Raw genomic sequence first — 14,071 nt, forward strand, 5'->3', positions numbered from 1 at the left:
TGCAGGTAAAGATGGAGCTCAGCAGGAAAGCAGAGAAGAGGACAACCTTGGTGTTGTGGGGAGGCCTGGCCTACATGGCCACTCAGTTTGGCATTCTGGCACGCCTCACCTGGTGGGAGTATTCTTGGGACATTATGGAACCAGTCACCTATTTCATCACCTATGGTAGTGCCATGGCAATGTATGCTTATTTCGTAATGACTCGCCAGGTAGGACTTGCTGTGCTGACATTGACGCTTCAGTAGAAGACTTTGTTTGAGCTCTACTCCCTAGAAAAAACAGCAAAATTGTGCCTTTTAAAAGTAGCTTTGCCCTTTCCTTATCCTCTTTGAACCTAGATGCTACTTGATTTAATTTGTGCTGTCCAGGATGATGGTGTATGATTGTGTGGTTTTCTGGTAGTGGTCACTGCTGTTCTCTGGCTGTCTTGCCTTATGTGCTTATGTATGTTTGCTGGTTGACTGCTTTAGCTATAACAGGTTCATCTTCTGACACACAGTGGTTTCTGCGTGCACACACATGCAATCTCACATGTTGACTTGCACTGGAGTCTTTCAGTCAAGTGAAGCTTGGACTAGAAGCTTCCAGTCCAAGTGAAGTGCTGTGATTTATCAGTCCAAATGAACTGTGTGTGTATGAGGAACCTTCTGGGCTTTAAGGAAGTCCACCTTTTTCACATGAGTCCCTGGCCTTTTTAAAGAGGCTGAAGTTCAGGGATGTTGTTGGAAATGCCTTTGTGTAGGTATTTCATGCATCTGGCTTCAGAACCAGGCGAAGGATCCTTCCCTCCATCCTTATAGTTGTGATAGACTGTGGATCTTCTAGTACATGGTTTGTCTCACCACTCAACTTTTAAACTTCATAACCTCTTTGAAATGATAAGGGATGGAGAGCTTGGAGAGTCCCTACTGTCACAAGACCATCAGAACAAATGCTGCAGGGTTCTGTCAGCTGCGTTGTTTTCAAGGGCTGAGAACACATGGGCCTCTCTAAGCACTGCTGCAATTGTCAGAGTTCAGTTTGAACTTCTGCCATTTTTGAACCCAGATTTGATTGTCATCTGGAATCAATTAGTACATCTTCTGCCAGACCTTAAGATCTCAGTATTTCATGAATGGCATGATTCTGAATGCAGTTTTTGTCCACCTGACAGCCTTGATCATTGAATGCGTAACCAATACAGAGGCTGTGTAATGTTGCAGTGCAAGGAAGAATTAACTTCAGCAGCAGACCTGTGCTTTGCAGGGCTTATGTGGGAATTTGTGTGAACAGCTCTGCTGCTCCAAGTTATCTGAACACTTTAAAAAGCTGTGACTTTTTGCAGCAGAGTATCCTTGGCAAAAGCTGTGTTACTGCGGTTTTGTTCTCACTTGCATAGCTTGGTTGAAAGATGAACTCATGAGCAGCTATTGTTTCTTTAATTAGCTATTGCATGTTTATGACCTTAAGAAAAAGAAAGTAAAAGCCATCTTACAAAGGCTTTCTGCTGGTATTTATAGCCTCTTCCCCCCCGCTTTCTCCCTACAAACTTGTCAGTATTGGAACCCTCAAATGTGTTAGTTTTTGTTTTTTCTGCATGGGAGGATTCACACCTTTAGGACAGCAGGAAGGTGATGGTAACTCACTGCTGGCATGTGGTATACTAGCAGAAAAGCAAACACCTGACTGTACTGGGTCTGGCTGGGATGGAGTTAGTGTTCTCTTCATAACAGCTGGTATGGTGCTGTGTTTTGGATTTGTGACCAAAACAGTCTTGGTAACACACCAGTGGTTTTGCTGTTGCTGAACCGTGCTTGCACAGCATCAAAACCCTTCTCTGTTGTTCCACCCTCCCCACTACCACCACTTCACCCCCAGGAATAGGCTGGGGGTGGGCGAGGCGTTGCAAGGAGATACAGCTGGGACAACTGACCAAAGAGAGTCCCATGCCCTATAACATCATGTTCAGCAATAAACTGGGGAAGAGGGGTGGGAGGGAGCATGGGGATGGATGGATTTCTCCAAAGTAGCTGTTGCTTGGAGACTGGCTGGGCATTGGTCTACTGGTGAGAGATAGGGAGTGATTGTGTTTGCATCACTGTGATCTGTGTGGGGTTATTTGTTTTGGTTTGGGCTTTTTGTTTATTTGTTTGGCTTGTCTTTCTTCTTATAAATAAGAAGTGAATTGTCTTTATGTTGACTCAAGTTTTTCTTGTTTGTTGCCCTTTCAATTCTCTTCCACCATCCGGCTGTGGAGAACTGAGTGACTGGATGGGAGCTTAGTTACTTGTTGGGGTCACCCCCACCACACTGGGTGAGCTTAGGCAATGCTCTCTGGTCATGTGCTTTCACCAGTCTTCCTCTCAAAGCACACCTGATAGATACTGTACTAATGTTATCCTGTTGCATCCTGTTGTGGCTTTATTTGTATCTTCTCTCCTTTCTTCTTTTTAGGAATATGTTTATCCAGAAGCCAGAGACAGACAGTACTTATTATTTTTCCATAAAGGAGCCAAAAAGACACGATTTGATTTAGAGAAATACAATCAACTCAAGGATGCAATTGCTCAGGTAACAAGAATTTTTCCAGAAATAAGACAAAGAAATTGCTGTTTGCTGGTTCTTAACTGCTATTAATAGGTGTACCTCAAACAAGAGTGGATATATCTTAAGTTTTCAGCACATTTTCTTGTTACAGCCCCAGTGCAATCACTGAATTGGCTTTGATATGCCCATAAATAGACCTACTGGATGTGTAAATGAACATGAAACAGTTGCCTCTATCTGTAAGGGCCTTTTAGAAATTGCTGGCAAATCTTGAGTTGCTTCAGGCATTTCATGCCTCAGAGGAGCCTAATTCAAGATTTCCTTTCTTCTCAGCTCCTACACACCAGATGGATTTAGTGAGGAATGAAGACTTGCATCCATTCAGTTCATGTCTTCCTGACATGGAGCACTTCAGTGCCCTGGTTGCAGTCCTGGAAAATAATGTTCAAAAAATTCAACTGTATTGTTAGAGGCAATGGGGACAGATTTCTCATAATCTGGAGGCAAACACTCTTGGTAAAGTGTTCACACTGTGGGATCTGTTCCACAAAGGAGTTGGGTAGAGATCTTTCCTCATGTTTGAGAGTCTTTCTGCAGAAAGATTACATGAGTAGGAAAAGCAGGGCTACCACATTCTTATTCACTGCGCCATATCATTCCGAGGCTCTGGAAATGACAGGGTAGGATATCCAGGGCAAGATGTGTTCCTCCCCTGCTTTGGAGAAGGAGCTGTGCCAGGAGGAGAGGGAGGTCAGGGTAAGGCTCTCTTGGTTTAATGAGAAAACCCAGAAAGACCTCAGAGTTTTCTCATTTCTCGTGCTGTGTTGAATGTGGATACCCTTGGGTGGCTATATTTTTGTGGAGCTTTTCTTGTAGAATCAGCCATTCCCCTTAATCTAGTTAGGTTGGAGTTTTTTGGTGGGTTGGGTTGGGTTGCTTTTAGTGTTAATATTTTTGTTAAAAAAGTAATAAAAATTATCTTAAACATATTTTTATAAAAAAAAAAAGGTTCCAGTGAGCTTATGGGGATCAAGTATGCCCTACCATATTCCTTTTAAGTGGTTGCATGTAGACAAGTTTAGAGAAGCACAAAGTAAATGTCTTTAAGTGCTGAGAACAGTTTTCCTATGAGCCTGTGACTTTGTTTTACTTCTTGAATGCTTCCTTCCTGGGCAAGAAAAACAAGGAAATAAAGAAAAGCTTTCCATTCTCTAAAGGGGAACTGGACTGGTGAAGGTGTATTGGGAGCTTGTTCTTTATAATGTGTCTTTTACTTTTAGGCAGAATTGGACCTTAAGAGGCTTCGAGACCCACTGCAGGTTCACCTGCCCATCCAGCAAATTGATGAAAAGGACTGAGCAGCAAAGAAGCTCTGAACCCCGGCAACAAAAACCTGTTCATAGCTCGCCTTTTTAATTAACGTATTGCAGGTGGAAGCTAGGAGGTGGTGTGGGGGTGGAGGGTTTTTACCTTTAATCAAGACAAAGGACTGTATGGGGGGAAATATCTTATATCTGAAGATGGGACATGGTGGAATGTTAGTTCTGAAACGGGCTTGGCAAATAGCCCCATTTAAAATCTGTCTGAATGGCAATTGTGTACAAATACAGGATTGGGGGGGGTTCATGGAAAGAATGTAATGCTGGGGTGTAGGGGTGTCTTCTTCCAGCTTTGCAGGGTCTGCCACTTGATAAGACACCAGCAGCCTGCTTAGCTTTTTAAATTTTCCTTTACCTGATTCAGATCTCTTTCTCTCTCTCAAAACAAAATAAGGAGGGAAAAAAAAACGAACCCAAGCTACCTGGAGCTATGGCTGGTGATCAGAACTTGCACTCCGCCACCATTAACACGCACACTTCTGATCAGACCTGGTCTCTTTTTATAAAGTTACTACAAGACTGCTTTCTACTGGAAAACCGTGAGCTTTCCCTTTCCCAGCCTACCCCATGTGCTCCACTGACTTCCTCCTTTGTTTATTTGTAGCACATATTGGTTATAGCCAAGTGAGAGAAGGAATGAGTTTTCTTCTGGACTATTTGATAATTGGTATTTTGGATTATTCCATAATAACTATTTAAACTTTGTGTCCCAATGCCCTTGAGCTCCTAGCAATCAGCGGCAGCATTGCATGAGAGGTTTTTTTATATTCAGTCTTAAAGGGAGGGAGATTCCCCTCTTCCTACCCCAGATCTAATAGCCACCTGGACTATGAAATTATGAAGGTTTAAAGGATTATGAAACTGTTGCAGAATCATGACTCCTGCTTTTAAATGGACAGATTTTGAACATGGAATAATTAAACTTGATATTTGACTGTTTGTGTAGTGGGATAAAAGGTCTCATATATGGACAAAGCATTTTCTGTACCCAGAGTCTTTTTGAAAGCCTGGGGTTCTTACAGTGCAAGACACAGAATGACTCCAGTTCTCTAGCACTTTCCCCTAATTAAGTAGCTTTAAATGAACTTCGTGTTCACAGGTCAGAATTTCTTAGGATTGGCTAATGACATCTCTTTTTCTTAGCTAAAAGAAATAGAGGAAGGAAAGTCAGCCCATTGCCCTCTCTTCTAGCCAAGGCTGGCTGATTTTTAAGTAGATAAAACATCTCTCTATTCAAAGCATGTCAGTCTATTTTAGCATCCTGCTGATAAATACTGTGGAGACAGGATGAAGGTGGGAGAAGGGCACTAAGCTTGGTATACACAATGGCTGGCTGCTTTTTTGATGTTTCACTGCTGCTCCTCACTGTGTCATGGAAAGAGGCTTCTGTTTTTTTTGGAGAACTATGTTTAAAAAAAAAAGGAAATAAGAAAACAAATAGGTATTAACTAGTTGCCAGGTGCCTTGCAGATGTGGAAACACAGCTGGGATTGCTGCCTCTTCTCAATGGCATGTTGGACTGAATGGGTGCATGTTTCTTTTTTTTTTTTCCCTTCCTTTTTTCCCTCTGTCTTTCAATTTACATTGTGTGATTATTTTTTAATCTGTTTTATCCTGTTTGTGTGATGAGTTTTAAAGGGAAAAAAATGAACAGAATCCTGTAGCTGAATCCTTGGTGTGTGTTTGGGATGAGGGAGGGAGCATGGAGAAAAGTCCTTCTTTACAAAAAAATCAAACAACAAAACAAACAAAACCTGAACACGTGTAAAATCCTGTATCATTTATGAAATATGTATAAAAGAGCAATGTACTTCTGGAACAATAAATAACTATTCAATTTTTGAATCAGTGCTCTTGAATAATGTTATTTTCCCCAGCTAAGAATATTCTATGTGTGGCAGCTGTCTCCTGAGTTTCCTCCATTTCTTTTTGTTTAGGTTGTTTCTTCTTGACATGACTGAGGCGGTGGTGATGCAGATAATAGCTTTCATGAAGAAGCTTGGATGGAGATCTTGCTGCCATGCCTAGCTGCGTAACACAGGGATCTCAGGAACAGTTGAGGTGGTGAGGTGGAGATACTGGGTCCAACAAAGATCTGCCTTTGTTTGCCCTGTATAGTAGCTCCATGTGAAGGCTGACAAAACCTGGAGATGTTTGGCAGGTTGCAGGATAAGAATATATATGGGCATGTAGTGCCCAGCAACCTGAAAGGTACCAAATGATGTCAATGCATTTCCTTATTGCATTCAAGTGCTATATCACAGGAAAACTGGCGTTCTAAGCTTCTGTTACTTTCTTTCTGGACCCTTGAATGGCTGTAGTCGGATTTGTCATAGTGATATATTGGTGGTTCATTAACTTTGGGAATCGGCAGACTGTACTTTCTACTAACTTGATGGGATGGTAGAATGATATGTTTGGTGCCAGATTTCCATCATGTCCATTGACTGTTTAGCAAAAAGTAAAATCCATGATTTTATTTTTTAAAAATTGGTTTTTAAAACAGCCAACTCTTTTTTTGCTTTTTAAAGTTGGAGGAGAGGGGCTGGAAGCTGCTAGTTGTTGTGACCTGCCTTTAATCACTGTTGAATTTTAGTTCAGCAATGCTGACTAACTCTCTTTTTCCAAGCAGTCCTTAACCTGATGCTGTGTACAGATGAGCTGCTGCCCTCCCTAGACAAATTGCTTGGATCAGTTGCATAAGAGCTCATCTGTTTTGGCATCCACAAGTGAAAGACTTTGACATCTAGCACCACAATCCCTATTTTGAAAAGGCTGTGACAAAGTTGTTCCTGCACGTGCTTTAATGTTGGTCTAGAGACTGTTTGAGAAAAGGAGTAAAGTAAGAGTCTGCAGTTGTACCCTGAAATATGGGCTGTCCAGTGGATCTCGTTTGTACCCCTGGAAGATTGCTGTCTCGCTCCTCTCTGCACCACCTGGGCATGTGGCCTCTGCTAGGGATGGATGACATGCCATAAACCTCAATCTTAGATCTCAGTGCTTCTCTGCTTTTGTTGCCCTTGAATGCAAACATTGACGGGAACGGTGATGTTTGTTTGCTCTCCTGATACACACAATTGTATCACAGTTGTACACACATCAACACTTCAACAAGTTCTCTTGCAGTAGCTATTTTATGCCAAGGAGTCAGTCAGGTAGTAGGCTCCTGTCCCACCAACAGCACTTTAAGAGCAGGCAGTGCTGCCTGAATCTTAATATAATACTGTGTTCATAAGACCATATGAAGGATAAACAGCAATGTACCTTGCAGTGTTCGGATGCCGCTTTTTCTACCAATTTTGTTGGGTTTTTTGTTAACCTTCCTTCCCTCTTTTTCTATGGCAGAGTTCATATAAATACATGTCAAGTTCAAAATTGTCTGGAGAAATGTATTGGGTTCCCTTTTGCCATGCCTGTGAGGCTTTATCTTTCAAGCTCTCCAGGAGAAATGTTCATGGTTCCTTTTTCCTGAAGAGCAAGCGAGAAATCTTTCCCCCCCTGTAATCCTTCCTAACAGTGACGGTGATCACCTTGTTGCAATTTCTTACATTTCCATGTTGGCTCCAAGAGGGTTTGCACGATTCACTGTCAGACCTTGGCACTATGTCAGTCAAGTGAAGCTTGCCAAATTGCCATGTCTTTTTGAGCCAGTGGAACAATTTCTTTGATCTCTTATGTTTGTTTTTTTTTTTTGTGTGGAGTTGTAAATGCAGGCTGCTTCCCTCTGTGCCACATTGTATGACTTTCACATAGAAAGAAGATTTTGAAGTATTTTTCTACCTATCCCAAGAGATTATAAATATTTTCTTAAACAAAAAAACATAACAAACCCAAAACAACAGTTTTACTTCTATACAGACATTAAAGGGGTGAAAAATAAAATACAGGAATGGAAATTAAACTTGCAGTGTATTTAAGTCCTGAACTATGGGAGAAGCTGATGTTACGCTGTGTCATTGTGGCTCCATGAACTTGTAAAAGAAGATGGGTTCTACTCCTGTTTCTGCCCTGACTAGTTGTGAAATTGTGGGCATGCTGTCTATGCCCTAATTCCTTCATCTAGAAATTGAGGATCCTGGATGATACACTGGGTTCTGCAGGACCTGTGGAAAAACAGTCTCAAAACACCAAGTTCTGCATCACAGAGCTCCACTAAGGGAAAGAAAATAACTGCTACTCTTCACTAGGAGTTATGTACTTGTCTGATTTTACCATGGTCTTGGTGTTTTACTTCTTCTGTTGAGTTTGCTCATACTTCACCAAATTCATGTTCACTCCCTCATCTCAAGAGTCCTTCCCATTGGCACCAAGTTATGGGACAAGTTGTTTACAGCAACAATGCCTATCTCTGAGTCCTTGACTTACGTGCAATCCATCTCAGCAGCCTGTCGAGGCTTATTGTGAACCCACATCCTAAAATCAATTGCAGACAAGGGATCCTGTTGTGTGTGTCGGTTTCTCCTTTCTCAGCGACAGGAAGCACTGATTAGCTCTTCCGCCTGCTCCTTCCAGACAGGCTGCAGGAGTTACTCCTGCTTTAGGAACTGTTCTTCACACAACTCACTTTCATCAAATGCTGGTGTGTCTTGAGAGGTGGCTCTGACAAAGACTAGGCCTGCTTCAGCAAACATCTGATACAAAACATCTTTATTCGTTAGTCCGTTACAAACCGTATGAGGCTTTCCAGCCTAGCCAATGCTTTGGAGAATTCGAGTTCCATGTGTAAAGCCCTCCAAATCTCTGGGAAGGGCAAGAAGTGTGATTGCCACCTGCAAAATTAGCATGCTTTCTTGCGTTAAGTATCCAGGTTTAGACTGCAGCAAGTTTAGAAGATCCTGTATCTTGGGTACTAAAATAAAATCCTAGCCCCCTACTTTAATATTGCCTTCTCTCTTTGTACCTTTTAACCCATACTGATGACTACTTCTAGGAAATAAAAAACAGTCCTGATTCTTCTTGTTTGTTGGGTAGTCAGGCTCCCTTATCTTTGGAGTAGGTTGACCAGAACTGCCAAGAGAGTGCAGGCCCTACAGCACCCAGAGCATTCAACTGGAATTCTATCCTCTCTCTGAGGCTCTGTTTCAGGAGGGGTTTTAGTTGGTTTGGGTTTTTTTCCTCTTTTACCTTGTTAGGAATAATTGCTCCAGCTCCCTGGGGCATAGATTTGCAGTGGCCTACTCTAGTACTATTGTTTATGAGGGAACTAGAGCTATGTATGTCACCGGAAATAACTTACACAGAAAAGAGAAAGTGCTGATAGAAGAGTTGTGCCCAGTGCTTCTTTCAGGAGGCTGAGATCGTCTTTGTCTTTCCTGTGGCTTCCCAGAATGTTTAGAGGCAGCACACTGAATCTTCTCTATCTTTAAACTCCTTCCTTGAGCTAGATGTTATGGTGATTTGGAATAGTATCATCTCTGGGAATGGTGGGGCATCTCCTGCTTTTATCCATTTTGGAGAACTTGGGCCTTTTTTATGATACCTTTGAGGCTCAAAACTGCTATGATGTAGTTTGTTTCCCTATGTTAATTGTCAGTTGTCAGTCACACACAACTGTCAAAATGTTACTTGTGTCAGGGCTAATATGCCACCTACAAAAATAAAAGAAGCTGATAATGAATTGTTTCAGAGAAATACACACACCTCTAACACAAATAGAAATTCAGTTGAAGTTTGTCAGTTTTATTTACCCAGGGTCTTAAGTATGAATAAACCTCTCAATGAAAATGGCCAAGTATAACTTCCTGTGGCTTGCTGTATTATTCTCTGTTCAATTTTAGTTTCTCTTCTGGGAATTCACATAATCGCCTTTTGAGGGTTATCTGCCTTGCTAGCTTTGCATAGTGAATTTGTTTCCTGTTGTTGAAAAAACACTTCTAGTACTGCACAGCTGTCAGCATAATATAGCCACAAAGACTTATATATATATATTTTGGGGGGGGGTGGGGGGAGGGGAGTGAGCAATGGCAGTCACTTATAAAACTTTTTTTATTGTTCCCTAGAGTCATTCACCACTGCGAAAGCCTCCTCTTTGGGGTGGAGCAGAGCAGCATATTGTACTTCACTGCAAGGGGAACACCCAGAAAAAGAGAAGCCATTGAGAACTTTCGATAATGTATAATCTCCACAAAGCAGGCAAATGCCTAATTCTGTCTCATGCAAACTCAATATGAAAATAGCAAAGCGATTTTTTTCCCTACTGGGATTTGAAGCTACCACATCCATCAACCTTGACATTATTCCTTACACCAGCCTGCTGCAGAAATGCAGGCTACAAAGGAAATGCGGAAATGCCTTACTCTTGTTCGATTGTGCAGTTATTGTAGGCTTACCTGTACTTCCTTGCTCATGGAGAGCTTTTTGCCTGCAGATGATTTTCTGGAGAACTGTTTGACTTGTTCATACACAGGGAGGGACACGTGTATATATACATATATGTTAAAACCAGAGCTTTGAATATTCAGAGCTACAGCTACAGGGATGAGAGGGAAGATTCATCTCTGCTTATCTATGTTGCCCTTGGTATCTCTAACTGCTAGTTGTGGTGCTTGTTTTAGTATTGATTTCAGTGTGCTACATCTCATCTAGGGCTAGGGCTTATGGTTATGACCTGTGGCTCCAATCTTAGTTTGGTTTCAACTGGTAAAGCAGAGGTTCTCGATTACTCAGTTTTGTATGGAAGTTAATTCAGCAACGTTGGCTTTCTTGATTGTTTGTTTGTTGAGGGTTTTTTTTTAAAGGCAGAGATCATAAAACTACTGCAGAAAAATGTCTTAATTTGCCTTGTTTGATAATTTTGCTGCAGTGATCAACTTATGTGACTAGGAGTGGAAAGGGTCTTTGTGTAGTGTAGGAACAGCTTATTTCTCTGTGGGACACCAGTCTTTCATTTTGACTGATGTTCCTATTGTAGCTCTGCTCCAAGCACTCATCTGCAATATCTACTCGGAAGGATCAGTTCTCCTCCTTTGGCCACTATTTCCTGCAGTTAAGGCATTCTAGCTGATGTTTTTTGCCTGTGGGGAGCCATGAAGTCATATGACTAGTGGAAGGAGAAGAGATAACAACAGGCACCCATCTGTTGTTCTTTTCCATCCCTTCAGGATGTCTGGGTGTCCCTGGTTAGAATTTGTCTCCAGATAAGATATAGGGAGGTATCACTGTGGGGCAGTCAGGCCAGAAAACAATAGCGGGTTGAGTCCAAAAAAACAAGATTGATCAGTAAGTACATCTCTGTTGTCAATAAGGGGCAGAGCTGCTCTGTGAAGGTCAAGGCTGGAGCTGTACCCCACATCCCTTCAGCTTCCTCCTCTGATAAACTTCTACGAAAGCCATCACACTTCCTCTTCAGAAAGCTTGGGATCAGAAGCTCCACTAAGAGGAAGGCTGCAAGAGCCACAGTGTGTGCAAGGGCTTTCAAGCCTGTGTCACTTGAGTGGTAACTGTTCCTTGGCTGAGTGGGATGTTTCAGTACTTGTTTTTCTGTATCTGCTTCATCATCCAGTTGCAGCCAGTGTCTTCGATGGGTGAGTAAAGAGGCATTGCCTTCAAACTTATTTCTGTTTGTCATCTTTAGGATTCATGTTGAGCCTTGATATTCTTAGGTGAAACACTGGAAGATGTGACAAATTTTCTTTGAAGGTGGTGTGACATTCTTTCCAATTGGAAAGATCTTTCTGTCACAGAGAGTGAAGCCTCCCATATTGAGAGAATGTCTGCTGCCAAAGCACTGTGGGATTTTCCTCTCCCTTCAGAGGAGAGGCTCTATGAGTAGATATTATGCTACTTTATCACCTGCTTCTTTGACAAATCTTAACTGAATTTAGTGTCATAATGCAGTGCTGCTTATTTCATTGCTTAGTTGTGCCAGAGCAGAGAACTCCAATTGCACAATACACTCAGGATTAATCTCTTTGCAGAATGGTGGACTTACAAATGCTTGCTAGATTGATTTGTCATCCAATATATATGCTAGCATGTCAGCTAGAAAACTAATTATATCATCAAGATTACAAATTGAAAAGCTTTACTTCATAGCTAATGCTTGTCAGGCTGAATTGCTCAGGCCATGCAAGAAGTGTTGGAGAGGAAAAAAACTGGGCAAAGAAAAATGAAAAACAGGGAGCTAGAGATAGTTACATGTCTTGTGCGAAAACACCCATGCTTTTGTTGTTTTGGGAGAAGAGATGAGAGATTGATTGCTTCTATATTTCTGCGGATTTTTTTTCTTAAGCCCTCAAGTTAATTTTCAGTAACCTGCTGCCAAAGACTGCTTGGTGTCTGCAGGGAGTGTGGCTTGGGGCAGTGCTGGCAGTCTGAGAGTGGCCCTGAGGATTGAGTGTTCAAAAGAGCACTGTCTGCTTTTTCTGCTTGTTTGTGTCCCTTTCACTCCTGCCTGCAGCTTTCAGAGAAATAAAATATGTGAGGGTATGCTACCCCATTCTTCTGAAATGCCTTCTTCTGGCTCCCTCTATACATCTCAGTGGATTTTGTCTTAAAATTGTCTTCTGAATGTTTAGGAGACAATGTGATCTTCCCTACATGAGTGTTTTTAGAGTCTGTCTACAAAGGATATTTCATAAAGTTAATTATACTGTATGAAAGCTAATGAGTGTGTGTGTATTTTTGGTGCTGCCCAGCTGGGAAGCTGACAGGGCATTTCTCACTTCACCTCATTTGGCTTTTAACAAAACAAAAATGTTTTAATCTTAGTCAATGGCTCACCATAAGGCCATGCCAAATCACCTTGTGGAAACCGAGGGAGTTACACTGAGGGAAGCCCAGAGGAAGTTCTGTTTAGTTGTGCGCAGAGAAAAGGCAGGACCTATTCTTTCCTGTTGCAAGAAGTCAAGCAAGCTTTTGGAGGATGGGATTCATCACAGCTGCTGCTGTCTGTGGCTAAGGGGAGACAAGGAAAGGCAGATGAAAGAGAGAACTCATGAGGGATTACCTGATGAATCTCATCAGAGTTTTTTTGCTGCATTTCCCTCCTCTGCTGCTCAGGACAAACGAGCTGCTTGTGGTGGGGAGTGAATCTGCTTCTCCTAGCTTGTGAATTATGGCACTAGAGATTCCCTTTGTAACCCAGATTTGCACTCTATGCCAGCTTGCAACTCTGCAGCACTCACATTACTATGGCAACTGCTTCTGCCTTTTAGGCTGGTTTGGAGGCCAAACAAAATGTGCCTATGGCTGAGGAAGGTGTAAGGATGTTTGACAAAAGAGATATTACATTTGTGAGAAGGTACAAGGTAGCATGTCAGTGGGACAGATCCTTACAGATGCAGCTGAATAAGGGTGACTTGAAGTGCATTCTCTGAAGCACGTGTAGTTCCCACTTTAAAGTCAGTGAAGCAAAAAATGATGAACCAAGAAAGTTTGCCTCTAGAGCATTCTAATGGAAACAATATAGTGTCTCCTCCCTACCCATTTGCATCACCCTACTGCTTAAACAAAACAGAAAGCAAATTTAGTACTTAAAAAGAAATGTGATGTAGCAAGTAGAGGGTATTCCAGTCTGAGGTGCATTTAATCAGAATGATAGGGTTTATTAGTCTAATTCTAGGAAATGGTAATCAGTTTTCCTTAAGGCAGGATTAGCATTCATTTTGCTTAATAGGAAATAGTCAGGGATAAGTAGTGCTTAATCAGATACTAAATGTAAGTGAAAATGAAACCTCTGGACTTCTGTTGAGGAAGCTGCCAAATCAGAGTTAATCAGAAGACTGAAAATGTAATGAACACTTCAGTTTTTTGGGGATTTTTTCACTGTATGGTATTCTTATATTTTGTTAGCTGAAGGTTCAGAAAGGCCTCTGAAAAGAACACACTCCTTGAGCACTTCGTGAGCAGACGTGCGTATGTCAAGAGGTCCACGTGTTTATATTTTTCCCTCTCAAACACACTTCACTCACAAACATCTCGTCTCTGGCAGAGATTAGGAGGGTTTGTGGGCTTATGAGGAACATGACTGTGTAAAGAGTTGAATATTCTGCTCCTCAGAAGGTACTGATTCAGATGTTCATGCTCTCTAGATTTTAATAATATAAAAAGGTATGGGGAAGCTGTTTCAGATGCAGGGAAGCTTTGATATCACACAAATCCACAACAGATACTGTGAATCATAGAGGTGGTTAGTATTTGACAGAAAGGGAAGTGGGGAACAGTTT

At 41.7% G+C, this 14,071-nt stretch overlaps 2 protein-coding genes across 7 annotated transcripts in view; both read left to right on the forward strand.

The window, feature by feature from the left end:
* The window catches only part of MCU (mitochondrial calcium uniporter), an 88,462-nt gene extending 82,712 nt beyond the window's left edge, over positions 1-5,750 (forward strand). For all 4 annotated transcript variants that reach the window (XM_057403361.1, XM_057403362.1, XM_057403364.1 and 1 more), the window contains exons 6-8: positions 6-209; positions 2,434-2,550; positions 3,807-5,750. In XM_057403361.1, coding sequence (XP_057259344.1) covers positions 6-209; positions 2,434-2,550; positions 3,807-3,884 — 399 coding nt within the window. In that variant the 3' untranslated portion in view covers positions 3,885-5,750. The remainder of the gene's footprint in view (positions 1-5; positions 210-2,433; positions 2,551-3,806) is intronic.
* OIT3 (oncoprotein induced transcript 3) overlaps positions 5,008-14,071 on the forward strand; it is a 31,951-nt gene continuing 22,887 nt past the window's right edge. Inside the window, exons 1-2 of one of the 3 annotated variants that reach the window (XM_057403350.1) lie at positions 5,008-5,147; positions 5,843-5,974. Coding sequence is in view for 1 of the 3 variants with exons in the window: in XM_057403349.1 (XP_057259332.1) it covers positions 11,365-11,428 (64 nt within the window). In the remaining 2 variants the exon portion in view is untranslated. Of the gene's footprint in view, positions 5,148-5,842; positions 5,975-10,648; positions 11,429-14,071 lie in introns of those variants that run through there. The other 2 variants (XM_057403351.1, XM_057403349.1) reach the window with 2 other exon arrangements.

This window comes from Pezoporus wallicus, unplaced genomic scaffold, assembly GCF_028554395.1.
Source record: "Pezoporus wallicus isolate ANWC-B61680 ecotype Strahan unplaced genomic scaffold, APGP_CSIRO_Pwel_v1 contig_4264, whole genome shotgun sequence".
NCBI lineage: Eukaryota > Metazoa > Chordata > Aves > Psittaciformes > Psittacidae > Pezoporus > Pezoporus wallicus.